Below are 15,769 nucleotides of genomic sequence, written 5' to 3' on the forward strand. Positions count from 1 at the left end.
TCACATATTTTAAAAATGATTTTTTTTAAGGTGAGCCTAAAGTATTAAATCTTTGCGTAAAAGAGTTAATCTTTGTATTCAAATAAAATCATGTAGGCATTATTATTTGTTTTTGCATTGACCGCTTGATGACGTAACCCCATAGCGTGACCTCATTCTTTGTCTCGCAAATACCTAATTGTAAAAAACTGAAAATGTACATATATAACTAAGCAATAACTTTGCACATAAGTAGAAGAAATGTTACTTTTGAATTTCATTGCTTTTTATTAACTTACAATGTTTTTATGTCTTTTCTTGCTAAACTGCAAACATTTTTTTTATCATAATAAGTATGTCAATACTTTATGTTATGTGTCTTTTACTTTTAGAGGGCTTACCTTTATTGCTACCTACTCGTATGTGTAGCTTAATATGCATACACCAGAGACATATTTTACGAGAATATCGATGGGTTAAAGCCTAAAATATCTACCTGTTATTTAACTGTACCATCTCAGTCATCTACATTTTAATGAATACACAATCATTCATTAAAATGTTAAATTCATATAACGTATTACGTAGCATACACTCTTTCGGCGCAGTTGGTTAACATTTACTATTTACTGAGCGATAAGCTCAGAATTTGCAAAAAAATATTGGCACAATTTTACGCAACCTCACGTTTCACGCTTCACGCCCATGCTATCCTTTGAAGAAAAATGTAACGAGCCATGAGAAAAAAGGTAAGGAGGGATTACCACCCGTTCGCTTCGCTAGACCAAAAGTTTGCTTGATCACGATTTTCTTGATATTCAAATTTAAAACTTGTTTGGAAATTAAGCTAGTTTTTTATCTTAACTATGCTTGAACTTATAAACTGTGACAGCACTGTCAAAAAAATTTTATTTAGACTTTAGGACAGCACAAGTTGCTGGAACATAATTATGGAGTTCACATTGAACCTTCAAGTCGACATTAGATATATAAATATTTTTTTTATATATTTTTCTTAAGTTTGAGACTTACAAGCTCAGTTTACAAGATACCATAATTCGCTAGCGTAAACCACCAAAAATTAGACATAATTTACCTAATGAATATCCCTACATTATAAAATTAATACTACGTATAATAGACCATAAATTATACACATATTGCAAGGATCATAAAAAAATCTTTCAGCCTATTTAATTATGTTATAAACTTTATTGAATTAGAAATTTTTCCATTATATCGAATTACTCGAAGCATAAACTCCACGAGAATAATTTGCCGGTTTCTTTTTTAAACAGAATTAGCGAAGGAACTTTTGTCTAAGAGCTGACGGCAATTTATTGAAAAGTTCCTTTAAATAAGACGACTTCGTCCGCGTGGAATTTAGTTTTTCAGAAATCCCTCGGGAACCATCGATTTTACCGGGATAAAACCCATGTGTTAATCCAGGCTATAATATGTCTTAATACCAAATTTCAGCTAAATCGCTTCAGTAATAGCGGCGTTAAAGAGTAATAAACATCCAAACATCTATAAAAACATTAGCGTTTATAATATTAGTAGGATTTATTTTATTTATATGAATAAAAAATGTATGTGTAGGTATGTGTATAGAACACATTTGACGAAAGAGACAAATTGGTTTGAATCTAGGTACTTAAGATATTAAGGCTTTATAGATCAAAACAAAGGAACTAACTTGCGCATTTTCCTATATTTATTTACATAATGAAGCATAAATATTAAATTTCATAAGTCACTCAAGCACAATTTGTAATGCATAATATGCAAACTGGCGTAATGTAACCATTTAAATACTAAGTTAAAAATGCATATTTAATAAGTTATGTAGAAAAAAAAAGATTTACCGTCACTCACGGCGACTGGTTGATAATGGCTGATTAAACGCAACGCAGCCAAGCTAGGCACCATCTAGCCACCTATAAACATAGTGACCTGACACCCTCTTCCAATGTACCTACGTATTCGCAGTTAAGCTGGGTTTACAATCGCGGCAGTGTCACGCTTAATAAGTCTGAAGGCTGGCGCTAAAACACGTGTTAAGTATTACAGGTGACTTAAGAGTGTGCAATATGTAATTTGGTGGTTACAAATGGTTCTGGATCTCAGATTCTGGAAAAGTATGGAGCCTGATATTTGGGTAAATGATATTTCAAAATGTTAGCTTCGTTATGACTATACAAAATACACAATTTGTAAAACTTTTCTCGATAGTTTATTTTTTTGAAAAATACTTATTTTCTTAAATTTTTGTTTTGTATAGAAAATTAGGTATATATCTTGAACATGGCCATTTTGTTTTTCGTTATGTTGTTTAATTTACTTGCAATTAGGTAAAAATGGTTTTGGCGCTCACGTCATAAAATTTGCGTCGCGCGTCAATCGCTTTGTGCTTTTCACTCACATGAAAGTCATAATTCGGCGTCTCGTTTGCACTTCGAATTTTATCCATATCGTACCGACGCGCTGCGCGCTCTTAACAGTTTAAAGGTTTCAAACAATATATAATAATTAACAGTTTAAGTTTTAGTAAGCGAAGGGGCAGATTATTTTACGAGTAGCTTACTTGACGAAGAAGCTAGACCAAAAAGACCTTCTTCTAAGCATGTTTCTTCTTTTATTTAAATGTTGTAGAAATAAGAAAGACAGACAAAATTTTAACGATGTTCACAACCGCATGCATAGGCGTATATAGAAGGTGGGTCGGGTAGTCCGTGCCCACCCTAGAATGGGCTACTGATTTGAAATTCTACGAATGACGCTAAAATACAAAATATACAAAGAAAAATCAATAAAAACAGTAGACATTTTTCGGAGGCCAGCGTCCACAAACATTGTAAACGAAATTTCTATATATTTTTTTTTTTTTTAGAAAAGAATATTTGCCATATTTTTCGTAATATGACCAATATTCCCATTCCCCTCCAACTAGTCGGGAAATACAGTGCTAGGAGTGGGTACGACAATAGACCAACGGGGCGGGGATCGAACCACCACCCCTCGGTGATGAGTCCGAGCGCTCTTACCGTTGAGCTATTGAGGCTATATATATTGAGTGTCGACTGTGCTCAGCGGCATGTCAGGGGTCAGGCCCACCCTAGGAAATAATCCTAGATACGTCACCCATTCACCAGAACTTAAAGTTTAAGCTTCTCTGATCTGCCTCCAATTCCGGAGGGTGTGGGTCCGAATCCGGGGCATGCACTTCCAACTTTTTAGTTGTGTGCATTTTAAGAAATTATATATCACGTGTCTCAAACGATGAAGGAAAAACATTGTGAGGAAAGCAGAGAATTTTCTGTATTCTCTGCGTGTGTTAAGTCTGCCAATCCGCATTGGGCCAGCATGGTGGAATAATGGCCTAATCCCTCCCTTTCTTAGAGGAGATTCGAGCTTAGCAGTGAGCCGAATGTGGGTTAATGATGAAGCAATTAAAAAAATTAGAATAATATATTATAAATAGCTTTAGTATATGTTTAAGTGGTGTGAATTGTTTCTTGCGTGGGTATTGAAACTGACATTGTAATTAATAATTATATGAATTAAAATAATACTAAGTACAGTAAGTAATATAACTTTAGGCTTAAATAACATCAAGTCAAATCCTCGGTCTGTACAAAGGTGACTTAAAAAGTTAATTTACCTTTCAATTTGTAACAGAGAAATATTTCTCGTAATCGAAATCAAATTAGAAAGTTGAAAATTAAATTTCATTGAAATTAAATAATTAAGTAAGTATTCTGTTTGGAATGTTAATTAAATTTAATACAAATATTTTGCTTCTCTATTTACTTACTTACTACATTTTAATTATTATTTTATATTAAACTACTAGTATATCCTCTCTAGTACTAGTTTAAATATGTACGTGGTTTTAAATTTTTTACATAAAAATATTAAAAGAAATAAAAAAAAAATCATTAATTAATTTATTGAACAGAACATTAGACAGTAGTTAATTGAATTTTAACAAGTATCTAAACATAAAAAATCTCAATTGTATATACAATGTTGCTTACTGTTATCTTTTTTATTGAAGAGCCTAAAACTATACACAAAGCTTTAAACGTGATCAAATCGTATACCTGAATTATTATGTAGTCTACATAATAATAATTCAGGCAATTCTAGTGTAACAGCGGCTTTATATTTGACCCACACATTGACCGTCACCGCCATACGAGTGCATGTGACTGTGTGCGTAAATGCACACGCGCACAATGTAGGGTAAACTGTACAAACACAACTTTATGAACTTCAAGGGAAATACGAAAACCAACACAAACAGAACATACCTATTTCATAGGCTTAGGAGAATTGCGAACTACAAAGCTTCATATTACTGGAAACTTTAATTATGCATTGCTATGTTATGCTATAATACTAAGTTCTACTGTTGCTTATTTACCATAGGAATTAGGACTTGTCTTGACGTTACCCCTCTGTCAAAAGTATAGGATCACGATCTAACATATTTATACAAACTACGTCGTTAGAATCGATGTTTCATTATGTTAAAATTACGTGTGTGTATTGCGATTTAAGGAGATGGTCCATTTTAGGTCCACTGCTATAACCCGTATCATTAAAATTTAAAAAATACAAGGATTTTTTAAAATCTAAATAAGTGAATGAATCTAACTAACTAAAAATTAATAAATAAAATTAAAACCCAAGTTTTTGAGTTATATCAAGAAGGCCGTGATAGCCCAGTGGATATGACCTCTGCCTTCGATTCGGAGGGCGTAGGTTCGAATCTAGTCCGAGACGTGCACCTCCAACTTTTCAGTTGTGTGCATTTTAAGAAATTGAAAATCACGTGTCTCAAACGGTGAAGGAAAAACATCATGAGGAAACCTGCATACCAGAGAATTTTCTTAATTATCTGCGTGTGTGAAGTCTGCCAATCCGCATTGGGCCAGCGTGGTGGACTATTGGCCTAACTCCTCTCATTCTAAGAGAAGACTCGAACATGTTTATTAATGTTACTAACTACGCCTCTATATTACAATATAGTACAAAGTATAAATAGAATTTCTAATTTTAAAGACTAAATAATTACTTATGCTAATTGCTTAAAATCTTTTAAAGTAACCAGTTATTTCTGCGAGTTGTTTCCGTTTTTAAATGTAGTAATTTATAATTTACCGTTTAAGTTGTAGGTACCATTTCTAAACCGGCATAGTTCTAGACATAACGCGCAGAGGGTTCCGTACACATTAGTTTTTAATTTTTTTACAAGTTAGCCCTTCACTACAATCTCATCTGATGGTAAGTGATGATGCAATCTAAGATAGAAACAGGCTAACTTGTTACTCAAGGAGGAGGATAAAAATCCACACTCCCTTCGGTTTCTACACGACGTCGTAACGGAATACTAAATCGCTTGGCGGTACGTCTTTGTCGGTAGGGTGGTAACTAGCCACGGCCGAAGCCTTTCACCAGCCATACCTGGACCTATTAAGAAAAGAACAATCTACCCAGCCGGCCGCCCTTAGAGCAACTATGACATGACAATTGACAGCAAACGTCAAATCGACTACTGCATTGGAAACGTCATCAATCCGCCATTATTACCTTTCTTTTAATTCCTCCAGGGTACAATGACTGATCCTGGGCTCCATACAATTTTAAAACATCTCCTTTGGCGCAAAGATAGCCTAAGGAGTACCACATAGACTAATAATTTTCCGTATACACTATACTCACGGGAACTGAAATGTGGGTAAAACCGTAAAATACGGGTAGTTTCTGTTTAAAAACTAACCCTTACGCTGTATATAACACATGTTCAGCAAATCTTACGGCTGAAATCGTTCGATCAGAAAAAAACAAGGTTATAGGGGCCTTACAGTGGGGGTCATTATGCAAATCTGTGACCTAACTGATGTATTATGGATACTTTAGTTACCGTGCTTGGTGCCTCAGCGATTTGTTAGTGATTGCATTTTTTATTGATAAACGTGCACTGTTCCGAATCCATAATGTGATTCTGTTGTTTTTTTTTTGTGATATTCGGCGCTTGTATTGAACGAAGTTATTCAAACCGATGCTACAGATGCTAAGTAATTCATACAAATAATAAATGAATAGGTTTTAAATGAATGAATGATAGATTTATTCATAAAAATGTATGTCTAACTAGCAGACGCCCGTGATTTCGCGTGAAATTTAGTTTTTCACAAATCCCTCGGGAACCATGGATTTTTTCGGGATGAAAATTAGTGTGTTAGTCTAGAATAAAATCAATTTTCATTCCAAATTTCAGCCAAATCGGTTCAGTAGTTGCAGCGCTAAAGAGTAACAAACATCAAAACAAACATCTAAACAAACATCCATACAAACTTTCGCGTTTATAATATTAGTAGGATTAGGTGAAGCTCATGTTAAATACGTTTAACTATTACCTATTGATATATGGATAGCAGTGCTAAATTGGCAATTGGCGAGGCGAGCGAGTAGCTGGGAGGCTTCGGCCATGGCTAGTTACCGATTTAGCGTTCCGGTACGATGTCGTGTAGAAACCGAAAGGGATTTTCATCCTAACAAGTGAGCCCGGTTCCATCTTAGATTGCATCATCACTTACCATCAGGTGAGATTGTAGTCAAGGGCTAACTTGAAAAGAATAAAAAAAACATATTATACTTCTAAGAGAAGATAAACGTTGGTGCCCCTGTACTGAAACGGCGACTCCTCATTGGAATTTTGGTCGCCTCTCCACTGGGTGGAGGGATGATATGAAACTCTACAACCCGAGCTACTGGATGAGGCGACTCAAGACTGTGATTTTTAAAACTTATTTCAGGAAGTCTAAGAACAACAGTGGATGTCCATATACTAATGAATGTTGATGATATTATAATAATACCTATTTATTGGTTTTCTCTAATGTAGATTGTTTGAATGTTTTTTTCTACTTCTGCAGATACATTGCTAACTTGCGAAGGTGTCATCATTATGAATAAAGAATATGAAACACAATCACACTTTTTAGACACAAGGAGTATAATGTAGCAATACAGAATAACTCTATTGTATATAACTAATGTGATTGCTAATAAAATTGAGAGACTTCAGCTTCACGAGTACGATAATCAAAACTGCTAATATAAAATTAACCTTATAGCCAAAATGATGAAGTTTACTTTCCCTTGTCCACAGATAGCAGCTGTTGACGTCCGAAGTAGCAGCCCGCCGCTCGGCCACTCTTATTCTCCCCCCGCTCCTCACACCCTCTCCAAGATTGCTGCCACCATGGGACGGAAGAAAATACAAATATCACGGATCACGGATGAACGGAATCGACAGGTTGGTACTTACTCTTTTTTATCGTTGGTATAGGTGTGCCATCATTTTTAGGGTTCCGTAGTCCACAACCCTTATAGTTTCGCTATATCCGTTTGCTTTCCGTCCGTCTGTCCGCGGTTTAGCTATTACTACTAGTAAGCTGTAATTAAGCTGGAGTATGAACATGAATAAAGTGCTGGAATGGCGGCCCCGCACCAGAAAGCGCCGTGTTGGTCGAACCCTCACCAGGTGGACTGACGACATCAAGCGAGTCGCAGGGATTCGCTGGATGCAGTTGGCTCAGTATCGTGATGTTTGGAAGTCCCTACAAAAGGCCTATGTTCTGCAGTGGACGTCCATCGGCTGATAGGATGATGATGATGATAATGAACATGAAAAATTTGAACAAACTCTTAAAATAAAATCTTGAAAAATACTTCTTTTTTGGGTACATTCCCAACATGTAAAGTGGAGATAATTTTTTTACATTTTTATCTCATAATGTGGGGTATCGTTGGATAGGTCTTTGAAAGATCAAAGATACGAGAGAGAATCTTTAAGTTTAGACCGACCATCGCTGTGTAAGAGTTGAATTATAACGCATAAGTATCAATAGCGTAAAACTCTCTTTTGCTCAGTTGGTGATGCTGTGGTTCTCAACAGAGGGGTCTTGGGTTCGATTCTCAGCTCAGATCTGTTTGGGATTCCATAATTTCTAATTTGATTTTATTTTCATACAAAACGAAAAATACGAAATTCAGAAAAACGAGAAATTTATTTATCAAATTGTTGTGCTAAAGGAAAACATTTCTTTTTCGGTTTTACATTACGTTTTCTTTAGATTTTAGCAATAAATAAAATTGGACTTAATTATTCCGAGTAACGAAAACCTAAGTAATGGAAAAGTACCAAATTACTCACTAAATCAAAATACAAAGTAAGTTCAGAAGTCAGTATGCGCAACAAGGAATAAGTAGACGAATTTATTACTCACAATTTTATCGCATCCATGTATTGTAAATAGGCTAAGGTCGAATACCAGACTATAGCAGAAAATTTACGAATTTAGGTATTAAATATGCAGTAGATATGAAATAAATTAAAAAAAAATGTTTATTTACCTACTATAGTCAGGCAAGTTCGTTGATGACACTCCCATGATATGCGGGCGACGAGGGGAAAGACTGCACGGGTGTGAAATCGTGCGTGCGGGGAAGTAAGGTGTATCAGTCGTCGGTTGTTCATTCATCGCTACACACTTCCCGGCGCGCGCAGCCCATCGGGAGTGTGACGAACGAAGTTGCCAAGCTATAACTCGGATGCGTACAGTTTCTTCTACTTAATTTTTTATTCAACCTACCTACTTTTTAAACCGCAACTACAACCAAAAGCTACCTTCTAGAATCTAGAGTCTAGACCAAACCTAAATAAAAAAAAAAACCTGAGTCAAACTAGAAAACAAATAAATTCACCCGAATTCTGTTCCTACCTGTATTTATTATTTACTCTTTGAAGAATATTTTTGCCAAATCTTTCAGTCAATTAACGTGAAGCTTTTGCGGCTTTCGTTAAATTATCAATTTTGCCCCAATATTGCTTTAACCATTATACATTTTACTACCAAGAAATGGTTTTAGGCAAAAAATGTCAATCATTTTTGCGTCCAACTTCAAATTCCTAAAGAAACCAATTAGGCGTTTCTAAATACTTCTGAACTTTTATATCTTTTAAATATATTATAGGAGATCATACACTTTGTCAAAGTGAAAAAGATCTGCAAAGTTGGATAAGGTATGGTATAATAATTAAAAAAAACCCGACTGCCTGATCTACTCGCACCTAGTCATCAGAAAATTTTGTATAGCGATTAATAAATAACTGTGTAAGTTAAGACATTAAATATCACGTGTCTCAAACGATGAAGGAACCTGCATACCAGAGAATTTTCTTAATTCTCTGCGTGTGTGAAGTCTGCCAATCCGCATTGGGCCAGCGTGGTGGACTATTGGCTTAACTCCTCTGATCATGAGAGGAGACTCGAGCTCAGCAGTGAGCCGAATATATATTGATAATGATGAGCGCTGACGAAGTGGTGGGCGTCCGATAGTTGCTGTATAAACAAAAGTACAGTAGAACCAGCCAGATTAAGTAGGTCTAAGGGCGGACGAAATCTCGGGAGTCTTCTAGTACAAGATACGCGCGAGAAACATAACCCTTCGTGAAGTCGGGTAAAAAAATAAATATAAAACACAAGGTTGTGCGAGGGAGATGACCTTACTGGTTTGACCTAACAGATGGGCAACAGGGGCATATCAGCACTGAACTCGCTGCAAACATTATCGCTAGGGACAACGACCGCGCACGCTACTAATTTATTAATTATACGACTACATGCCCTTGCCCAGTTCTCTTAGATACGCAGAGCTTCCTTTAACCGGTTTATCTGAACGCAAAACTCATGGTTGGATAGGATCTTGTTATAATGGTCCTGCGATCGAGGATCAGACGGCTAAAATGTAAGTTGCGAAGGTCAATTCACTTTTGCTAGTATTTACGTTATGAGTATACTTGAAAGTGGGTGGATGTTTTGTTCAGGATATTTATTATGAAGTGTAAAATGGATACTTTCATTAAGGCTGATCAGGTAATTTCAAATTTATAAATGAGTTTTTATACAATAACATTAAAGTATACAGCGTCCGAAATTGGAAACCAAACGCCTTTTTTGGTTAAAAATAACAAATGGAAAAAAAATTAAAGCGAATCAAGGAAATTGATTGTCATTATCAAATCAAAAAATATGAACACTGAAATCAATAACATTGTAAAAAATAAATGACAGAATTTTGATTTTTTTACATTTTTTGCATCAAAAATTTCATCACCATCGAACAACAAATATGGAAAACACATTTATTTTATCTTTCTCTCATGTACAATTGATTTTTTTTTTAATTTTCGTCATTTACATGAACTCATGTATTTATCATCAAATTAGTATACCTAAATCTAAACAAAATCAGATTAATATTTCGAAAAATAAATACAGCTACAGAATAAGTCATCCATTAGTTCATCAAAATGTCCGTGACCCATAAATTGAGTGCGATAACTTTCTGCGTCGCGTTAAAATGTTAACACAATAATTTCTTTGTTTCGTGCAAACTGTGCACCTACTGTGCATTTATGAAGTGCATTCACGATATACCTAACACTTCAGAAATGTAAATGATTTCCTTTTACTTCCTGGTCATTGTTTTTAACTGGCATAATTCGTATTTTTATTTCAATAAGTAATGCGTGATTTACCTGATTTACAAAAGGAAGTTTGACGTCACTTTTGTCCTTGCATCTATTATATCATTTTTTTTTTTTGCCCAGTAATAAGGTTTATGAAAAGTGGCAAATCTCCAAATAGTTCCTCGTAGACTTGACCAATAAAAAGTCTTATTATCTCTGATTTTAGATGTCATTTGGTAGTGCTCCATTGTTCAAACATAAATTAAAATCATTTGGATTTTTGCCAACTCCAATTCTACCTAACACCTCAACTCTGCAACCGTCATGAAAATCACGATTTATGTTTATTCAACTATGTATTTTCTAGAATATTAAGCTCAATATCTTGTATGGTCATTTTAAGGCTTTCAAGATTTAGAAGAAAACGAAAACGAACGTTTAGGATGTTCTGAGCTTCTGATGTTTGTATTTCACCAAAAAATTAATGTATTTCTAAGCCATTGTCATACATGATCACATGATCTAATAGACCATACAAACCTTCGTCAGCTGTAAGTTTGTAAGCTCATGCTTCTACCATAAGTAAGTACGGTAGCCAATTATGAAGTTTGAACCGTGGTGGCTTTGGGATTTAGCAGGCTTTAAGGATCCAGAACCTCATATGTTCTCCTCGGCATAATATGAGAAATTATATTCCCAGTCGCCAGTCACTTAACTTCGCGGCAACCCTTCGAAAAACTCGTCTATAAAGTAAGACGCTACTTTTGGAAATCCTTATTTGTATTACTTGTAACGTAAAGAGCCGTGATAGCCCAGTGGATATGACCTCTGCCTCCGATTCCGGAGGGTGTGGGTTCGAATCCGGTCTGGGGCATGCACCTCCAACTTTTCAGTTGTGTGCTGATGATGATGATGATGATGATGATGATGATGATGATGATGATGATGATTACTTGTAACAAATGACTTCTTTGTTTTCAGGTGACATTCAACAAGCGCAAATTCGGGGTGATGAAGAAAGCTTACGAGTTGAGCGTGCTCTGCGACTGCGAGATCGCCCTCATCATCTTCAGCTCCAACAACAAACTCTACCAGTATGCCAGCACGGATATGGATAAGGTATAATATTTATCAGCATTCTTAGTAGTAGCAGATCCGTATTAGAAACGAACTTCACCCATCTATTAATTGGACTTAAAGTGTTATAAATCTTGTACGTTTCAACATATTGCGAGTAGGTCGCCTAAAACTTTCATGGCGAAACTATTATTAACTGACATTAATGATAGTTGGCCATGAGTTTTTGAGGCAATCTACTCGAAATATAATGTACTAAATTGGATTTAAAATACTTTTAATCCATTAAACAGATGGGCGAAGCTTGACTGGGTTGTTAGTAAATAAATATCACAATATTAAAATCACAAATTGCTTCAACTTCAAGTTTGATGTTGAGGAATGTCTATTAATACGCTAGGAGAACTCAGAAAACCGTGAACAAAGAAGTGAAACTCTAATTTCTAGTTAATTGAATCTAGTTTTGCTCTGCGCGCTGAAAAATAAGCAAATTTTTCAAGAATTTCGTAAAGTAACGTACAAGTATATGACGTGACTAGCTGCCACCGCGCGGTTTCACCCGCGTGGTTCCCGTTCCCGTAGGAATACAGGGATAATATATAGCCTATAGCCTTCCTCGATAAATGGGCTATCTAACGTTGAAAGAATTTTTCAAATCGGACCAGTAGTTCCTGAGATTAACGCGTTCAATCAAACAAACAAACAAACTCTTCAGCTTTATAATATTAGTATAATATATATTTATATATATAATTTAATAGGACGTATTTGTACACGCTTGCAGGTGACTTAATAGTAAGGTAGACGTAATATACTATGAGTACTATACATATGTATATAGGTACGAGTACTTATACTTGCTATTATTGACAACAGACTACTTTAAAACTGAAATGAAAGATCGAGTCAATCTCTCTGCAGTCAATATATAATGGGCATATTATAAAAAATCCATGGGCTTACAATAATAAAAATACATCTCAAGATTAATTGCGTTTGTTGAATAGAAGCTGCAAAGTATGATAGGTCTATAGCGCGAACATTGTACGATGCAATCGCGACTCCAAGATCGCATTTGCCGCATCCCACACAATTATCCCTAATGGCTGTCGTAATGTTGCAGGTGTTACTGAAATACACGGAATACAACGAACCGCATGAGTCCCTCACCAACCGGAACATCATCGAGGTACATTAAGTACGGCGTCATCTGTGTGCCCGTGGTCGCAATGCAATGTCCATGCCAACATGACTTATCCCATTAACAGCGTGCTTTGTTACTCACAAACTATCCTAATACAATCTGTTACTAAAATGAACCCAAAAATATTAATTGAAATCCATTTTCAGACACTAATCAAGATGCCCCCGTAGATATAGCAACCCCTGTCGATGTTCCGATCGATGTTGTACCAAATTTCACTGTTGTAATTGTAGCGAGAATAGAACACACGCCTACCGACAACAGCATGTTACTTTATTTCCTGTTAGAAAAGATGAACAAACCAGACACGGTGTTTTACACTAACAGTTTATGAGCAGCCACCCTAAATATTTATGTTATTTTTTTTTCCTTGTGCCGCATGGGTTTTATAAATATTTTTGTGTTTATTTTTAATTAAGCGCGCCTACCTGACTCCGAGATGCGATAGAAGGGTGAAGTCAGTGTTGTACCATTGCATTCGTCACAACACACATATGTACGCTAAAAAGTTTTCACGTATATATTATCGCTTCGTAGTTTTGTAATAGCACTCTAGATTTGCCCTCAGCTACATACTGGTGAAGCCTAGACAAAACTAATTAATATTTCAAACTGTGAAAGTCGAATAGAAACTAACAGCAAGTGAACAGTAACAGTGTGTATAGAGGGTGATTCTAATATTCTAAATGCATGCACAAAATAGCGTATCGTGTATTTATATTTTGGGCTCGTCAAGCCACCTGAGCTGGTTTCGCTGACACTTACAGGCACTAACGAAGAAAGAGCATAAGAACGGAGTGATGTCCCCGGACAGTCCGGAGGCTGAGCCGGAGTACAACCTGACACCGCGGACCGAGGCCAAGTATTCAAAGATCGATGAGGAATTCCAAATGATGATGCAGCGTAACCAAATGAACGGCAGCAGAGTGGGGGTGGGAGTGACCGGGAGCAACTACAACTTGCCAGTGAGCGTGCCGGTGGGGAGTTACGACCAGTCGCTGCTGCAAGCTAGTCCACAGATGCACACTTCTATCAGTCCACGGCCCTCGTCTTCGGAAACCGATTCAGGTAACTATCAATTAGCTGAAGCACCAAAACATTTAATACTTTCATCATTAACAACCCATATTCGATTCACTCTGATTACGAGTCTACTCTCAGAATGAGAGGGGTAAGCTAATTGTCCAGCACGTTGGCCCAATGTGTATCGGCAGACACGTAGAGAATTAAGAAAATTATCAGATAAGAAGGTAACCTCTCGATGTTTTTCCTTCACCTTTCCTTAAAATGCACATAGCTGAAAAGTGTCGCATGCCTGATATGAAGTCAGAGATCATATATCCACTGGGCTATCACAGCTCACATTCAGGACTTTAGATACGAATGAGAGATATAATTCACAATTACTAAAAAGAAATATTGTAAAATACTAAGTACCAATAAATACAGTAATAGTTTAACATTTTTTAAATGTCTCCTTTCTTTAAACTAAAAAGCTTTTACTTCAAACTAGAAATATATTCTTAGAAAGCAGGATTATTGAAGCCTTTGTAAACTTAAAGTAAATTCTCGAAGCTTCTGTGAGATTGCGTAGGATGGAAAACACTCAAGTTCAAAAATTCTTCTATTATGAACAACGACGACGATTTAGAAATCGCAATAGAAATTATATTTTCCCTCAAGGATTTTAGGAAAATAAAGATATTTAGTTAATATTATCCATAGATGTCTACAGATGCTCATAGATTTTCGTACTTTCTAAAGGATCTTGGGTCTTTATGACTGAGCTAATCTAATAAAGTAGTACTGTTGCTATGGTTATTTCTACCATGAAATAATGTGTTACAATTCGATTCCGAGGGTAAGGTTGCTAGTTAAATCATGTCATAACTTGACTTTTCAAACGAGCTTTTAAATTAAGCCTAATTAAAATAAACTAAATTTGAATTTATTGAAACTTGTACATGCGTCTTAATACCTGTGCCTAAGTGTACAATCTATCGAAAGACGTGGTCCTTGCATGTCCTTTAGGACGAAGGATTGCTCAATTATAGACTACAGTTATCCATCTAACGTCATCGTCCATCTACTTGTCTATTGACTGTACACTATTAGTCAGAATTCACACTAATATTATGAAGAGGAAAGATTTGTATTTTTGTATGTAACACTTATTATACTGTAAAACTACTGGACTGATTTGGAAAATTTTTTCACCAATAGAAAGCTACGTTATCGGGCAGTAATATAAGCTATATTTGGTCCTTATTCCGACGGTAATGGGAACTACGCGAGTGAAAACGCAATGTTCAGCTAGTCCTTAGCAAAGACCAAGGACTTCCTCTGTTGGACAAAATAGTTTTGTACGGATTTCTAAAGGTTCAATCCTGGATCTTTATTAACAAGATCAGTCCTAACTAAGGACCACTCCACACATTCCCGTGCTTCATACAGGTCCACTGAACAATAGGTGTACCGACCAGAGGTAGGAGCAGAAAATGTATACATTCCTGAGGACACCCTCTCGCACCGGTATATCACTGCACCATCAGGGCCAGTGATTTTTACATCAATATCTAAGAAACCTCCAGCTATTTCAAATGTTAAGGTGTCTTCTTAACAAGGCTAATATTTTCTTTTCCAGTTTACCCCAGCGGCGGAATGCTAGAGATGTCCAACGGCTACCCCGGGTCCGGCTCGCCGCTGGGCGCCGGCTGCACCCCGTCGCCCTCCCCCGGCCCCGCACCCTCCCCCCACCGACACCCGCACAAGTCTCACGCACACGCCCCGCCACCGCACCACTCACCCCGGAACAACTTGCGCGTAGTCATACCCAGTTCAATGCCACCGCCTCAGGACGATATATCATATGCTGGAGAGGTGAGATATCTTCTACTATATTTATCTTCGAACCGAGACTTGTTCACTTACTATAGGCCATATAAGAAAGCTCAAAATCA

The 15,769-nt window shown here is 36.4% G+C and overlaps 1 protein-coding gene across 10 annotated transcripts in view; it reads left to right on the forward strand.

Annotated features, from left to right (window-relative positions):
* Nucleotides 1-15,769, forward strand: part of LOC112048189 (myocyte-specific enhancer factor 2) — a 94,409-nt gene that overhangs the window by 68,711 nt on the left and 9,929 nt on the right. For 8 of the 10 annotated variants that reach the window (XM_052883450.1, XM_052883452.1, XM_052883432.1 and 5 more), the window contains exons 2-6: nt 7,163-7,309; nt 11,510-11,647; nt 12,729-12,794; nt 13,577-13,877; nt 15,454-15,689. In XM_052883450.1, the coding sequence (XP_052739410.1) occupies nt 7,256-7,309; nt 11,510-11,647; nt 12,729-12,794; nt 13,577-13,877; nt 15,454-15,689 (795 nt within the window). In that variant the 5' untranslated portion in view covers nt 7,163-7,255. The remainder of the gene's footprint in view (nt 1-7,162; nt 7,310-11,509; nt 11,648-12,728; nt 12,795-13,576; nt 13,878-15,453; nt 15,690-15,769) is intronic. The other 2 variants (XM_052883443.1, XM_052883463.1) reach the window with 1 other exon arrangement.

The sequence above is a fragment of the Bicyclus anynana genome, chromosome 1, assembly GCF_947172395.1.
Source record: "Bicyclus anynana chromosome 1, ilBicAnyn1.1, whole genome shotgun sequence".
Taxonomy (NCBI): Eukaryota; Metazoa; Arthropoda; class Insecta; order Lepidoptera; family Nymphalidae; genus Bicyclus; species Bicyclus anynana.